Source organism: Opisthocomus hoazin, chromosome 3 (genome assembly GCF_030867145.1).
Source record: "Opisthocomus hoazin isolate bOpiHoa1 chromosome 3, bOpiHoa1.hap1, whole genome shotgun sequence".
NCBI lineage: Eukaryota > Metazoa > Chordata > Aves > Opisthocomiformes > Opisthocomidae > Opisthocomus > Opisthocomus hoazin.
This window is the reverse complement of record NC_134416.1, coordinates 54,828,133-54,844,150: the sequence shown is the minus strand read 5'-3', so window position 1 is coordinate 54,844,150 and position 16,018 is coordinate 54,828,133. Positions and strand designations below refer to the sequence as shown.

Below are 16,018 nucleotides of genomic sequence, written 5' to 3'. Positions count from 1 at the left end.
ATACTGAGTCGTGTTGCTCTGTAACCAGACAATGCTGCAGTACATGGCAAGACTGTCAGTTTGGATTTGACCAACCATAACCAGCAGCAAAGCTGCATATAGAGTACAAGCAATCAAGCTGTTGTTAGTAAATAAATTGTATGCAGCCGAAGACCTCTGATGAAATATTGTTACTAGAAATGTCAAAGCTTTTCAGTTGCTTTCATAGTTTGACACAAGTGTCTGTTGGGGGCAGCGAGGGGGGGGGGAAGGGCGAGGTCAAAATGTGCCGTGAAATGTGTCGCCAAAACAGAGCATAAAGAGATCTGCCCAGCAAATTGCGTTTTGCTTTTCCCCTCCATTTGACTAAGCAGGAGTCTCTGAAAGGATGACTCAGGGTGAAATGAGAAATGCTTTAAAACGCAGTTCACAGCATACTTGTCTGGTCTCTTTACTCAGCTTGAAGAGAGAAATGCGCAAGCTTGCTCAAGAAGAATGTGGTTTTGAAGAGCCCACAGTGGCCATGGCCTTTGTCTACTTTGAGAAGCTCGCTCTGAAGGGGAAGCTGAACAAGCAGAATAGAAAGCTTTGTGCTGGAGCCTGTGTTCTTTTAGCAGCCAAAATTGGCAGTGACCTCAGAAAACATGAAGTCAAGCATCTTATAGATGTACGTATCCATAGGTTTCCAGTGTTTGTTCTACATGAAGTGCCAGCGTGTGGTCTACGCAAGCCTGCTTGTCAGTGGCCACCCTGTCCTCTAGGCTTCCAGCTGTACAGCCAGCTAAATACCTTTTTTTGTTACACATTTCTGTGGAAGTAGTAATGAACAATGTCACTGCAGAGGCATGGGAAGCTCGTTTGATGTGATTGAAGACCCTGGTGTCAGATACTGCGAGGTCTGAGAGGTATCTGACCACCATTCTGTCAATACACGTCAAAAGTTAACCCTCAGGAAATCCATTTGGCTTTTAATTATGTTTTCAGGAGTGTGAGTAAGGACTCTCCTTTGATAGGTAAACACAGATACTAATTTCAGAGGGAGCCTAACAGACTGCCAAGTTTGTGTTTCTTTTGTCAAGTTCAGCTTTTGGGCAGGAAAACCTAAAGAAGCGTTCCCATTATAACGCCTCATCCAGCTGTTTTTGTAGAGCAAGGTGTTTGGTCTTCCACCCCCTCCATATGAAAGAGGTAACAGAAGGGGGTGTTACTCCATAATCCGTTTGCAAGCACCGAGATACCGATCTGATTTAACTCTACAGAAAGTGAGGGCAGGTAGCTGAGTACTTGGCTGCAACCAACTCCGTTCAAGAGACGTGGAAGCTTGGTTGGGGGTCAGAACTGGACCCATGCCTTTCTGCCACAGTCGCAGAGCTGCGTCAACAGTCAGTTTGTTAGAAAGCCCTCCCAATAACCAGAAAAAAAATTAACCCAGTGGGAGTTGGAAGATCTGGGCTCTCTTGCTATCCTGAAACCTTGGTCCATCCTCAAGACACATTAAGCTTTTCAGTAGACCCAGTGGGCAGAGAAGTAGCAAGATAGGGAGATCGTAAGAGGAGGATGGGGGTCAAATACCCCTGCACAGCTGGTTGTCTACGTGTAGCATCCAAATCCAGTGAAAACAGCAGAGCAGATGGGAAGTTCAGTACGTTACAGCAGAAAGCCAACTATGAAACCCATCTCATCCCCCCCTGAGGACAGTAGTTCCTATTACTCACTGTTCTTATGGTTGTTGCAAATGACACCTTCTGCCTCTGAGGGATTAAGATCAAATGTATCTAATCGTACCAGAAATAATTTCCCCGAGAGGGTGTTGTAACACAGTCGAATACTGAAAGGAAAATTAGTGATTTCAAGCAGCGCAGGAAGTTTGGGGCAGTTAGGAGACACACGTCTTCCATTACACAAGTGATTCTGATGTTTGCGTGAAGCCAGGGGTTTCCTCTTCCTGCAGTGGTAATCACTGTGATCGTTAGAAGCTGTATCTGCTGGAGATGGAAGGAGTGAAATGACAAACATGTCAGAAATAGTGTGGCTGGCTGAGCTTTCCAAGTTGCCCTTCACAGTGAAGATTCCATGTGTCCAGTTCATCCTGCTCGCATTTTCTAAACCTAGAGCCATGCAGGTGCAGCAGGGCAGAGGTTTAATGACAGCAGCACGTGTGTTTGGAATAATGCCGTCTGTAAGAAAGCGCTAGAAAGTCAAACCCTCATTCACGAAGACTTTTCTGTCTGTCTTTTTTTTTTGCTGGGCTGTTGTTGCAGAAACTGGAAGAGAAGTTCCGGCTGAACAGGCGAGAGCTGATTGCCTTCGAGTTCCCGGTGCTGGTGGCCTTGGAGTTTGCTCTCCACCTTCCCGAGCACGAAGTGATGCCGCACTACAGACGCTTGGTGCAGAACTCCTAGCGCTGGCTGCCCTGCGGGGAAGGGGCTCCTGACTGTTCCCGCTTGGCTCTCCTGAGCCACAGTTACTACTGGAAATGCAAAATCAGACTCCTAACACTTTGCTCTCTCTCCCCCCAAAACAGTTTTTCCAGCAACATATAGGAAACACTGCGTCAACGTAAGACTCTCAGCTTTGACGGATTTACGTATCGTTACCTTCTCAGAGCAGGTGAGGACTGAGCTGTTGGTAAATGGTTAGCGTGCTGAAACTGGGTGGCGACTGGCCCTACCTGTGGGGACTACAGCTGTAAAAGTGGGCAAAAATGAGAAGGGCAGCCTCTGTGACCACCCCTCCCTCCATCACACAAACCCTGGAAGCCCACGTGAGTGCATTCTCATAGCGCTTTTTCTACAGACCTGCTGCAACTTCCAAAAGGACTTCTTAACATTGTGAACAAGCTTTTAAAGAGGATATCTTCACTGTGTCAAAAAGAATGTGCCAATCTATTTTTGTATCAGCAATTGAAAGTGCACTTTTTCCTGTGGGGTGTTTGTGTGTGTACCCGTGTGCGTGTGCGACACCGAACTGATCTCAGTCCGGGTGGTCGGCTTAGCTGTTTCCCAGCATATCAGTTACCGATGGCGAAGATCAAGGTGACCTTAACGTGTTTACTTCTTGTAAAGCATAACTACTGGAAAAGTGGTAAATGGGATCATTTTTGGACACTTGTTTTTTTTATTCTCTGATCTTTCCAGCGTTATACCTTTGAAAGGATTACACTGCTACTACTACGAGAGAAGGATCAGCAACTGACCTTAAGTTTTCAGTCATGTTTGTGATAAAGATGAAAGCATTAGTATGAGATTTCCATGTCATGTTTTTTAAAAATATCTTGTGTTAAGCCACATGCATATTTTTAACCTTCGCACTTTTCCCACTGTGGAGATGGTTAGACTTGCACTCTGTAGTGTTTGTATTTCTGTGCTCTATGTTAGAGTGCGTAATAAGCACATTTATTGTGCTCTATCTTAAAACAGTGTTTTATTAAAAAAAAAAAAGAGTAGGGCTCAGCAGTATAACAGGTGTCTTAAGGCTCCAACAGCAGGGCCATCAGCTATTAAAGGTTTGGTTTTTAACTACAATCGCCTGTGCAAAACCTAAAATTAGTGCCCATTGAAGTTAGAGGTCCAGTTCCTTTAGACATTTCAGTACTGGAGTTTTACAGGAAAACTGCTTACAGCTTCCCTGGTTCTGACTGGACACCCAGAAAGCTGGAGGGTTTCATCCAAGCTCCCCGATGCTACATACACACTAAGCTAGCGCCGTGCTTACAGACATCGTTCAATTGCTGTTACCCCGGGGAATCGCACCCCGTCCAATCTTCTCCTGTGCTGGGTCGCTTAGCAAGCCTTGCCCTCGACATGCCACGCGTGAATCCCGTAAAGTCAAATACTTAACATTTATTTTATATTAAAAAAAATCAAAATCTCAGCCGTGAGATTTTAGCTGAAGCCTTACCTCTCTTAAGTTTGGGAGTGCTTGCTCAGAGGATGGAGAGGGCTTGTGAGCAGAACATAGAGAAGTGGGACATACCAGAGGATGTAAACACACTAATGCTTACTTTCTTTCGCTCTTAATCAGTTTTATTATTTCCTTCAGTTAGGCCAGGAAACATCCAGTTTCTTTACCAGCTTTGACTTCTTTAAATTCTAGTATGAAAAATGCCTGCGTACGATTGCTCTATAGGATCTGGAAAGGTTACACATGTCCGGACAAATGGGAGTTTGTTTGATGCTGTTGCTCTCCCTCCATTTTAAGGGGGAGGGTGGCTGTGCTAGCTTATGGTTATTATTAATACTTATCTAATTACTGATTAGATACATTCCAACAGGATTGGGGAGGAGGGGGTAAAGAGAAGAGCATGCACTTACCTCCCTGGTGCAAGGCCCCACGCCGCTGCAACCCACACATCACTTGGCTGGCTGCAGAGCGAGGGGAGAGGGGGCCCTCGCCGGTGCTCCTGCTCCCTCCTCCTCCTCCTCCTCCCAGCCCCATGCAGCCAAGAAGCGGAGGAGCCGAGAGCCTGGAGTGCACCTGCGGCTGCCCTGCCAGCTTGTTCAGCCCATAAAGGTGGTCTAGCGTTGACCTACAAGCCAAAACAGACTACGGGTTTGCTAGGTGGGCTTCTGTCCTTGGCTGCGTCCCTTTCCCGCCAAAATCATGTATATACGTTCAAGATTTGCTTCTGATTGCAGAGATCTGTTTCCAATAGCGACCACTCAAGGCTAAGCAGAAGCTTTACCTTTCTGTAAAGGCTTCTACCTTTTGCTTTTGAGTCTGATTTTTATTTTTTTTTATGTTGCTTTATAGTATTGCAGGGAATAAGCAAATTGTGATTGCAAGATGCAGACTAAAGAATGACAGTCTTACAGTAGTCTTTAGAGACGCTATTGAATCACGCTGTCACATCTTTTGTCTTCTGTGCTGCTACCCAACCGTGATCTACAGTTTACACGGATTTCTGGGATAGAAATCTGATTTCTGGAGACTTTCTGCTTTTTGTTGTTGTTCTTCTTGTTGTTTTGGGGGCGGAAAGGGGTTTCAGAGTAATGTTCAGTTACAGTTTGAATGTGGAATAAACACTTAAGATGGTGATGATGTTGCACTGTTCACTTAGGAACGTATATAAAGCCATATGATGCTAGATCTCAGAGCACAAAGCTTGGTCAGTACAATTATGGTTAGGACAACGGGCAGGATTTGCACCCCTTTTCTCCCCAGCCCTGGGAAGATTCAGGCTGAAGCGGTAGAGGGAATGTGTACCAAACAAAAAAACACATTGATTGTTTGCCTTTGTCTTACATGGTAATGCGTGTTGATTTACGAATGATTTTAGGTTCAACTTTAAATAGTTTGGGAAAATAATCCATTCCATATCATCTGTTCTGTTTTGAAATTGTATACCGTACACTCTACCATGCAGAGTTTATTTCTTTTCTAAAAAAAATAAAAGTTTTAAAAAAATGGAAAAAAACAGAGTCTATTCCACAAGTGACAGTATGTAAAATTACTCTGCTCTCCCATCTGTATGTGTCAAATGGTTTTGGTTTTGCCTTCCTCTGGGACATAAAGCTTATTAGTAAGCCAGTGCTGGGATTGCCTGAGCGCCCTCACTGTCTCCTGGCATTCGCCTCCATCAGTGGGGGAGGACGAGGCACAAGCAGGCTTCTAAGCATTGCCCCCATCTCATGACCCCTTGTTCACTGGAGAATTTGGGATACACCACTTCAGTCCAGGTGTTAGTAAAATTTACAACTAGTCCCCGTACCAGTTGTAGTTCTCAAGCAGCCACTTTTGCGTGGGAGGGCGAAAGTTCGATTCTGGACATTGACACGCGGGCGCACACCCAATTACCCACCACCTGTTGGCATTCAAGCTATTTTTTCCCACCTGTGACACCCCCTAAAACCAACACCTAGCTAGGCTGGGTGGTCTCGCCAAACAGCACCCATTTTTTGTGCATTTTCATTCCATATTAATAAAGACAGGCTAAAAGTTTGGCTCCCTACCTCCACCGGTCACTGGGGCCTCTCGGGACCGTCAGCTGCAAGGCGTATTCGTGGCAGTGTGAGCATCAGTGGGATTTATGCACACCCCAGAACATACGAGTCTGCAGAAAATTGCTTTACTATCACTTTCCAAAACTACTGACTAACAGGCAATGACTTCTTCGGGAGAGTCTGTAACGTCTTTAAATGATGCAACTTCACCTAACTGCTGCAGCCCCATCATGTGGAGGCCACAGCACGAGCCTTCCCTGGAAGCGGTGAGGAGCAGTTTGTTAGGAGATGATAGCACCTTCCCACGACACTAAGGGATTTTGGCACCAGGCCCCACATAAAGCTTTTTTTTTCCAAAAAAAAAAGGTAAAAGCGGTTTAGCGAAGTGAGAGCCTGAGCCGTCCCAGCAACGCCAGCACCACTGGCTGAGCCTGAAGTCTGTCCCAAGTTGTACCTTTGGGGCGGGAGAAAGAGTGTGGGAGGTGGATTTGAGTTTTATGTGTTCATCTTCTATTTTAAACTTCATAGTGAAGGGGAAAAAGATGAGGAAAAACAAACTTTTGGTGCATCCCTTCAGAGAAATGTGCACACAAGTCAGAAGGTCTTTCTGAAACCCCGGCCCTTGCTCCTTCCCACCGACCACCGTGCACTCCTACAGCCAGAGACCCCCTGCCTCAGCCCGGGGCCTGCTGCCTCGGCTGCGCTCTGGGGAGAGCTTTCCAGTCACTGTAAACCAAAGAAACACCTTTCCCAGCCCCAACAGCAAACACCAGGACCGACAGCGAGAGTAGATGTGATGTTTCTCGTGAGCTGCCGGGAAAGAGCAGGCACTGGGATTCTGGAAAATGGCCTGTATACCTTCACAGTGAGGCGGGGGGGACACCGAGACGTTGCTGCTGACTTGAGCAGCAAACACTTCCTTCACTTAGCGAGAGCTAAATATTGGCTACCATCAGAAGTTAATTTACCCTTTCTATGTGTTCCTCTAGCCTGTCGTACTACCCTTTCTGTAATCTTGCTGAGCATCATCTCAAACCAGCTAGGAACCTTGCCTCTGCTACGCTGTTGACTCAGATGCTCCAGGGCTTGGTTCCTCAGACCAGAAGAAGCCTTCCAGTTTGCAGGCAAATTTCAGTGGTGACTAACTGATAGCTTTTTGAACTCACGTCAGTATTTCATCTAACCTGAAACTAAAATATTTCCCCATGGGAACTATGGAGTTGATGGGTCCTCAGTGGCAGCAGATAGTCTTAACAAAGGTCAGGTATTGAGTTAGAGAAGATACTAAAAGGAGAAAGGAAAGGCGAAAATAATCCTCTTCCAAGAGCTGTGCAGTGCAGCAAAGTGCTGCCTTGGCTAACATCAGGAGGGCTAAGCTTACCCCATTTTCAATTCACCAGCATCAATGATCCAGCCTTTATACTCTGCTCTCCTTCACAACACGTACAGACACGAAGGGCAAGTGTCCCTTTTCTGCACTGCTTCCCCCTCCCGACAGCGGGAGGGTTTTCCTTTGAGAGTTGACTGAAGAGCGAGGATGAAGAGGCAGAAGAGGAGCATGTGAAGCCTGGTTTATTTACAAGCCAGACTGGTTTACCAGGAATGGATTCTGTTCATTGATTTAGGAGAGGGAAGACTGGGATTTTTTTCTAGTTTTTAGACTAAGCTTTAGACAAGCACGTCTTCAGCACCTGTAGAGGCTGGAGCCCTACAGCAAGGAAAGGTTTGGAGGCATCGAGACTACCTCAAGCCAGCTGTTTCTCCTCTGTTGCGACACCGCTTGTCTACATTGCCCACATGGTTGCGTTGTGCTGGGTTTAGAAAGGACAAAAGCATCGTCTTGCAGCATGAGAACGGAGGGTGCAACATTGCCTTTTAGTTTCGCACCGGAAGACAAAGGGGTCCCCATTCTGGTCCCTAAATTTCTGCCATCCATTTGCCTCTTAGGAATCTCTGGGAGTGCACACGGGTCTCAGCTCTTTCGCCTTCTCTCACACTTAGCCAATCATCACATACATACAAATTAAAAGAGAAGGCAGGTAAGATGGCAAATCTCAACATATTTATAGAATGCTAAAAAAAAAAAGCAATCTTACCAAACGCTAAGCACAAGAGACGCGTTACGTGCTGGTCTGCTGCTCCCTTGCAAGGAGCTCAGGTGGCGTTCCCGGTCGGTAAAGCAGCACGCCGTGACGGCCTCTCCCACCCCTCCACACGTCAATGTGGCCTTGACTAAACAGCCACTCTGGATGGGGATGGGAGGTAACGCCCCAGGAACAGAGTCAGAAGAATTGTGGAGATGAGCAGCCCCATATGCTGCTCAAGGGAAGCCGGAACCGCTCACAAAATTATAAATATGCTGAAAACAATGGGAGTCTGTGGTTTCTGGTGGTATTTTCTGCTGGCAACTGAAGAAGCCAAATTTTTTTTTTTGGTCAAAAAAGATAAAAACCTAATATAGAAGCATAGTAGCTGCAAAGTTTTTTTTAAAAAAGGATACAAAGCTTTTATGTCTAAACTGCTCTCATCCCACTCAGCGCAAAAGTGACTGAACTGTTACCGTCCGAACTGGATTAACAGACTAGATCGTGCTGCTTCCCCAGTCCCTCCCCACTTGTCGGCGGCCGGACGTCCCTGCAGAATGACCCACGTGTGAACACCCCTAACCAGGGGCCTGAACCCCAGACACCTTCCTCATGTCCTTCCGCTTCTGTGGGTGAGAGCACAGCCTGCGAGGCAATCGACTCCTGTCAATTACACTGCCATGTGCAGCCCTTTTTAATGGGGAAAGATATGAGCTCTGTCTTCAGGGCAGGGCAAGACCGTACGGTGGGCCTGGTTCCCGCCTGTCTTGGTTGCACGCTGGGGTAAGACCTGGCTGTGCACCCACCCACGCAGCTTTCCTTCAAAAGGAAGCCCACAGCACCAGCAAGAAGGAGTGCAAGGGGCCATCACCACATTTGCCCACGTGAGCATCCCTAGAGGAAAAGAGAGAATGGAGGCATGTTTAAGACATGCTCACCTAAAGAAAGGAGAACTGAAGCAATGACTACCCACTCATCAACCTCATCTTCATCTCTTAAGAAAAGGAACTCCGATCTCCCACCAGCTGTGAGAGGGCTAAAAGGGTGCTGAGCATCATGGGTGACATACAACCACTAGTAACCTACCTTCTGCCCTCAAGGCCAAAAGCGAGCTATTCAAAGAGCGCTAGGTCTGTGCTCTGACCTTCCATGATGCAACCCACAAACTGACTGCGCTGCAGCTCCTCAGGGAGCACAAGCATTTTAACAAAAGAACTAAGCATGGTTTAGCCATCTCAGATGGACAAAGTCCAACACACTGCCAAACATCAGTAGGTTGTTCCAATCTCAGTCTCTTCTAGTTGTGAGTGTTTTTTTACAGCCAAAACTAGACCAACTCAAGCTTATATGCAATCCCAGGGCATTTAAATGCTCAATATTTAATGCCGCCTTCTGGAGCGACATCCTCCCAGCTACCATGAAACATCCTCCAGCGACCAGCAGAGACGGGACACCCATCAGCGTCTGGGGTATTTCTGTGGGCAAAGATTACAACGCACACAAAGCCAACAGCAGAATGGCAAAAGTGCTCATCTCCCGCGACAGCCCGAGAGATTCGTTAGTGTGTTCTGAATTCAAGACTCTGCAAGCTGTCATCTGCCTTCCAGGGCAACCTGTCTATCATCTTATTTCTGTACGGATTGGAGTTCAATTAAGACAACAAACTACATAGAAGAAAAATTGACTTTTTTTTTTGTCCAGTACCCAATCTTTCATTTCCTCTAACCTGAGATGTATCATGCCGAGTTAGACGTTCACCAGTCAGTGGGGCATACGAGGCATTGCATGCAGGTGTACTCTCTAAGGAACATGTCAGGTATCACAGTTTAAACTATGGATCACGTAGACAGATTAAAAATTATGAGATCCTGTCTCCTCTGTTATTCCTTGTTAGGTGCTTTTCACTTGACTGCTGCTTTTTAGCTGTCTTTCTGTCTTTTTTTTTTCTCTTGGTTCACCTTTTAATATTTTAGTAAATGCAAGGACAAGCAGAAAGAAGCCGGTGCAGCGCTGGGAGTTGGGTCTGGCTGACTCTTTCACACGGTGCATCCGGAGCTGCAGACTCCACCCTGCATCTGATTTATTTTAAAAGCCTGCTGTGTCCATTAATGGAAAATTGGACTCTGTTCAGGCTGTGATGGTATCCATGGACAGGAAAATGGAAAGTTTCAGATTAAAGCTGCAGGAGGTCAGGAAGAAAAATATCTGGTGAATTTCATTGATGGTGGCAGCACAATTATTAAGAACAAATATTAAAGAAATGGCAGTCTGTGACCCAAAGTAGCTCCTTAGAAAGACAGAGTGTAGCATGAAAGTCTGCAAGACCACAGGGATGAGAAGTTTAAATATTCCTCTCCAACAGGAAGTTCAGACACTTTGCAAAATTGATCTTTTGAGCATATGCAATAGGACATCCCTGTGGCGTTAAATTTGCTAACCATCCAGGTTATTCTCTCCTCAATTTCTTAAGGATCTGAGATATATCTGATGGCACTTGGGCCTTCCCTGCTCGCTTTTGTACCCTGCTCATGGCAGGGTGGTTGGAACTAGATGATCTTTAAGGTCCCTTCCAACCCAAACCATTCTATGATTCTATAAGGTGGTAGGAAGCTCAAGGACACTATTCTGTAGTTTCATTAGAATAAGCAGCTGAGCAGAGGAAGAAGTTGCAGTAGCAGCCTGCACTGAAGACCTCATCAGACACTGGAAAAGCCCATCAAGGCTCATGGAAGCCCATATACACCTGGGCTGCTGCTGCCCACAGAGCAAAAGCCAGTAATTCAGTGAACAGACTTTTCAAAGAGCAACTGAGCTTAGATCCTAGCAATGGGATTCTTAAGGGAAAAATAGGTAAACAAAAAGCTGGAAAAACAAGTGGAATTGCTTCTCATAAACCAAATGATTTAATAACAACTCTGTCCTCATATGATTTTTTTTTTTGCAGTTAACAGTGTAGCAATAAAGTAAAAGAAATATTTATTTTTAGCATAACTGTAACTATGGTTATTTATATAAGACCACTATAGAATATAGGAGATGAAACCGGTACGATGACATGAAAACTTCATGGATTCTACACCAAAAAAACCTCCAAAACCTTAAAGAGTGCTCCTGCTGAAATCTCATGCCATGGGATTGGTGTATTGTTTGGTTTTAAACCATCACATGGAAAATGAGGATAGAATTCTACAGCAGGAATATATTTTTGGAGTGGTCAAAAATATTTCAGAGTACTTTGTACCTTCCTATTAAGGCAAGAGAGCCGAACCTCCAGCGCATGAAAGAATTTCTCATGAAGTGAGTTCATGAAGTCTCTCAGTGACCAACATGAAAGCCATTGGCTCTTTAAGGGTATGTTCCCTTCTCTCCTTTCCCTAAAAAAACACAAACACGTGCAAAACCCTTCTAGTCTTTACCTTTGGATGAAAAGATTGAGTGGACTGGGAGCTGGTGCAATAGAACAGCGCATGATTTCCCTCCTCCTAGCTGAAGTCACAGCTGAAGACATTCCCATCAGCACAACCATCTGTTGAAGGGAGCTGTGTCTAGCCCGAAGCCCATGCGAAGTGAGTATCATGACTGATTGATAAGCGGATTTAATTTGCACCAGTTTAAAAGAAGATGCCATTTATTATTTCACAGTGCAGAACATGGTAATAACCCCAAGTTTCCTCTGGTCTAGAAAATTCTCCTCGTTTTCCCACGAGCTGCTGAAGCCCCAGCCGCTGGCAGCAAGAGGTTACACAATCATCTCGGCTGCTTTCCACTGCATTTACTCCTTCAAAACTGACTTTCCATGGCTTCAAAGAGGAGTTTGAACCAGAATGGTGCCCTTGTGTCACATTTTCAGAAACAAGCAGAGTGAAAAACATGAGAGAGATTTTTAAGGGAAAGGGGAAGTTATTTTCTAGCCTTACACCAATTTCTGCAGCAGGAGGTTAAGGGTTCCGCTGTCAAAATATTCAGTGGCATTGCCTTTGCAATTCAGCACTTGCCCTGGTGAACTACACTGCTTTTCTCCAAAGATTTGTAAATCACAGAGGATTTTTTAATGGGTTGGTTTGGTTGGTTTAACCCAAAAGAAAACAATATAGTTGAGTTTTTTCCATCTGAGAGGCTGCGGTAAGCAACTTACCCATACAACATGGCTATTCACAACACGAGCCATTCAATTCTTTGCTCAGCAATTTTAACATTCCACTTTGAACACAGCTGAGCCACATGAAATTCTGTTGTCTAAGGCTCTGCTTGAAAGTAAAGATTTATCTTCTCTGGTTACAGCTCATCAAGTCTTGAGGCTACAACCATCTGCGCTAATCTCCGCACAGTCTGTTCTTATCCATCATCAATAATAAGCCCAAGGAGCATCCATGCTGAAGACACTCTGAACAAACAAGTATAATAAAGAAATAAAAGCTGGCTTGCTGAAATTTTTAGCTTCTGTGTCTATCCTACGTCCTAATTCTTTGAATATAACTGGAGACATTAAATGAGAGAAAACAATTAACTTCGCCGCAAAGGAGCATAATGTTTGAGAGAAAGTTCAGCTCTGTTTTCTGAGTGGCCGTCGTTGGAGTGATTTGCAGATCTGTCTTTGGCAGAGGGACAGCCAGAAGCAACATGGCAAAGGGAAGAACTTGGACGCTGTTTTCTTCTGCCTGCTAAAATTTATTATTATTATTATTTAACATTATTGGGGTGTTCTCCATTAACTGCTGAAGTTTGCTACACAAGCAGACTGGGTCATTCAACTGCTGGGGCAGGCGAGATCCAGGGCAATGCCTGCAGAGTCACATACAACTTTACCTCTAGCTTGATCTCCAGTGACACCGAAATGGGGTTGGTGCTTCTGTCGTTCAGCTTAAATGAAGAAACCCACTGTAAGGGCTGAGCACCGCAGGCAACACGCTGATAATCTTTTTGCTGGCATTGGACCTGCCCCGCAGGGTTGCAGATTTATGGGGATGGAGGGTCTCAATTAAAATTTCTTCTGACTGCTCTAACCTGAATGAACTTCATTTGCCAACTTGTGGAGGTAACTGGCACGGAGGCACGGGGACCCCTGCCCTGAGAAGGCAAAGAACAAACTGATTTCTAGGCATCAGTAAGAAGAGGTGACTCCCTGAGAGAAGTTCTCCATGCCTTGTTTGAAGCCAAAGCTCATCCCTTGGCATCCCAGAAGGTGCGTGCCAGAGAAAGAGCAATAATCCCTTCTGGTTCCAATCTCCAGCCAGGGCTAAAGGGGATGATTAGCCAGGCTGGCTTAGTCTCCACAGCTTTCAAAGGAAGGTCTGAGAAATATTTGCCTTGCGGTGTTTCCCACCCCAGTCAATGAATGCTTTCTGCTTTTGTGACATGACTGCTAATTACAGCAGCATAGTTCTTACAGCAGGCATCTGGAAATCTCCAAAACATTTCTGCTTAACCACCACCTCCTCATGCTTGAACCATAGTCCTCTTAACAGAAACATTAACCCTCTTGTTGATCTATCTAGTGTCAGTGATACTCCCTTCTGTGCTTAGGCACGGCAAATGGTGTTCCCAGCTCTCCACCTTTGCTTTCCACCTTCGCTGCCTGATGCCTTAAGGAGCAGTGTCACTCCAAATTATTCTCAGTCTGAATATCCATTTCCTCCAAACAACATCAATGCCTTCTCCTTGTCAGTTGGGGTTGTGCTGGAGGCTTCGGCCAGTTCGCCCCAGGCAGGCATTGTTCCCACACCGTATCGCAAGGCACTGGATGCTTGCAACTCCAGTATAAACAAACTTGTTGGTGCACCAGCTTTCCTCAGCAGTAAGCAGTACAGAAATCAGAAGTTTAAGCGTAAAGGTGAACCAGACTCCTACAGGAACATGGCCCTTACGTCTGCAGGACTTCAGCAGGAAGAAAAGCTCAAGCACTCTCAGTTTCTGCCATCACGCAGTGTCTCCTGCGGTCACATCTGTGAATGCAGTTACGGGATTTCATCCCTTGCCAGGCAGGGGTGTTGTGACAGGCTCGCACCCATTTTACTGTATTCCTCCATATACAGGCTTCTCCATGCAGGCAACAATCTGGCAATTACACAAGTTCTGAGCTGTATGGTTTTAAATCTTAATGATAGACCATAAGACAGAATATACTAAGCACGCTGTCAGTGTGGTTTTCAAAGAGATTTTGTGTACCGGCAAATCAAGAACTTAAGATGCCAACTGGCTGCCCCCACCTATTCTGGAAGCCAAGACATTTATTAAAAGGTAGAAGAGCACTGTGTGACTGCTTCCCATCCCAGACAGCAAGGAGGAGGTACGCTGCCCACCTTGGTGATCAAGAAGAGATAGCACAACTTTTTTACCAGGATTCTTGCAAAAAATAGTAAATCTTCTAGCAGAAAGCAAGCCTTACATAATGTCATTTTCAAAGCACAGTTAAAAAACGGTTAAGCTTCCTAAATAAGGCAATTAATATGGAAATAGTTATACAACCTTCATGGGCTCCTCTAATTCCTTTTTGGGACTAAACAGACGTATCTGTAATATATCCTAATAAAAAAGCCCCTATGAATAAGCAACACATTTTTCAGAAGCAAATCTCTTCCCATTTTATCGCCTAGTACAAAAGTATTTCAGCCTCATTTTTTTTCAGTCCTGTCCCCAATCTCCTTCCCCTCACCCACACCTCCTTTTCAAACAAAATGATCCTGTCCCCGTGCCTATCATCTGGAATAGGATTAAAGTTTCACACTGAGCCTGTTGCCTGGTGCGCAGTAGCAGATGATCTGTTTGAAAGCTGTTCATTCAGCTTCTGCTCCGGGCAAGACAAATTCGCTGTGGCGTTTTCTTCAACCCATCATCTCCTTTAGCTTACAGGTAAAACAGAGCTGGAGGAAACCTTTCCGCAGCACTCAGTACAGCTCCCAGCAACTAACTTTTCTACAATACTTAATAAAAGCATCCTTTTCAAAACATGCCCTATGTTGACATCACATTTATTCAGATCATCTTGTTTGAGGATGGGAAACAAGAACTTAAATATATATACACACTCATCCACCAACTCGAACATAGGTGTTAAAAAGAGTAGTAGTAAATCAGAACTCTATCCCTTACAGAGTGTTTTAATAGGTCCATTGTTTTAAAAAAATAATAATAAAAAAGCTCTTGCTATTGCTTTTTGCTAAGATCACTTGCTCTGCAGATTCTCAGCTTCAGTATTAAACTGGTACTGAAAGACTGGCATAGATTCTCTTCCAACATGAAGTACAACAGCCACTCAGCAACACGCAACAACAGAATCACTTCAGTGGTAAGCATCAGCTTGATTTAATTAATTCAATAACATTTTCTGCTGGAAGCTATGTCACAGCCGCCAGATGCAGAAGATTATTTTGAAGAAGCGTGTCTGCTGCCTGTGTTTTAGTAACCCACTTGTAGACAACACCCATCAGCTTTACTATTTCAGTCTTCCTTCCATGGCACTTGGCTTTAAGTAGAGGTTCCTCAGCACGAAGGCCAGCCACATGCACGAGTCATGCCTTTGCGGCAGACGATACAAGCCTTACCCTAAACCAATCACTTCAATGAGAAAAAAAAAACACAACAAAAAAAAAAAAAGGACATTTGGAAAATAAAAGTGTAAGCAAGATAAGATCAAAAACGTATGACATGATTCAGAACTATCTCTGTCTGAGTGGTTTGATCAAAACCAGCAGATGAGAAGATGGCGTGGTGGGACAGCCTCCAGGGACCTGCTGTCTCTCAGAAAGACCCGCACACTCTGATTTCTCTCTCTAGTCCCATGTGCCATGGCCCAAGAACTGCAGAGCCTTCAGACAGTAAGTGCCTCAAATGACAGATACCGATACAGCTAGAGGCTGTTCCACCAGCTGAGCTATGGACCCACTGCATTGCGTTCATTGGCGTCACTGCATCATCACAGTGTAAAGGAAACTCCTCCTTCCTCAGAGCTGTGTGCTTGTCACTTTGTATCTTTGACTGGAAAAAAGGTCAATTCAATATAAATAATCCGCCCTT

The 16,018-nt window shown here is 45.0% G+C and overlaps 1 protein-coding gene across 2 annotated transcripts in view; it reads left to right on the top strand.

Annotated features, from left to right (window-relative positions):
- Positions 1 to 5,394, top strand: part of CABLES1 (Cdk5 and Abl enzyme substrate 1) — a 75,882-nt gene extending 70,488 nt beyond the window's left edge. For both annotated transcript variants that reach the window (XM_075416328.1, XM_075416327.1), the window contains exons 9-10: positions 439 to 646; positions 2,241 to 5,394. In XM_075416328.1, coding sequence (XP_075272443.1) covers positions 439 to 646; positions 2,241 to 2,381 — 349 coding nt within the window. In that variant the 3' untranslated portion in view covers positions 2,382 to 5,394. The remainder of the gene's footprint in view (positions 1 to 438; positions 647 to 2,240) is intronic.
- Positions 5,395 to 16,018: the final 10,624 nt, after the last annotated feature.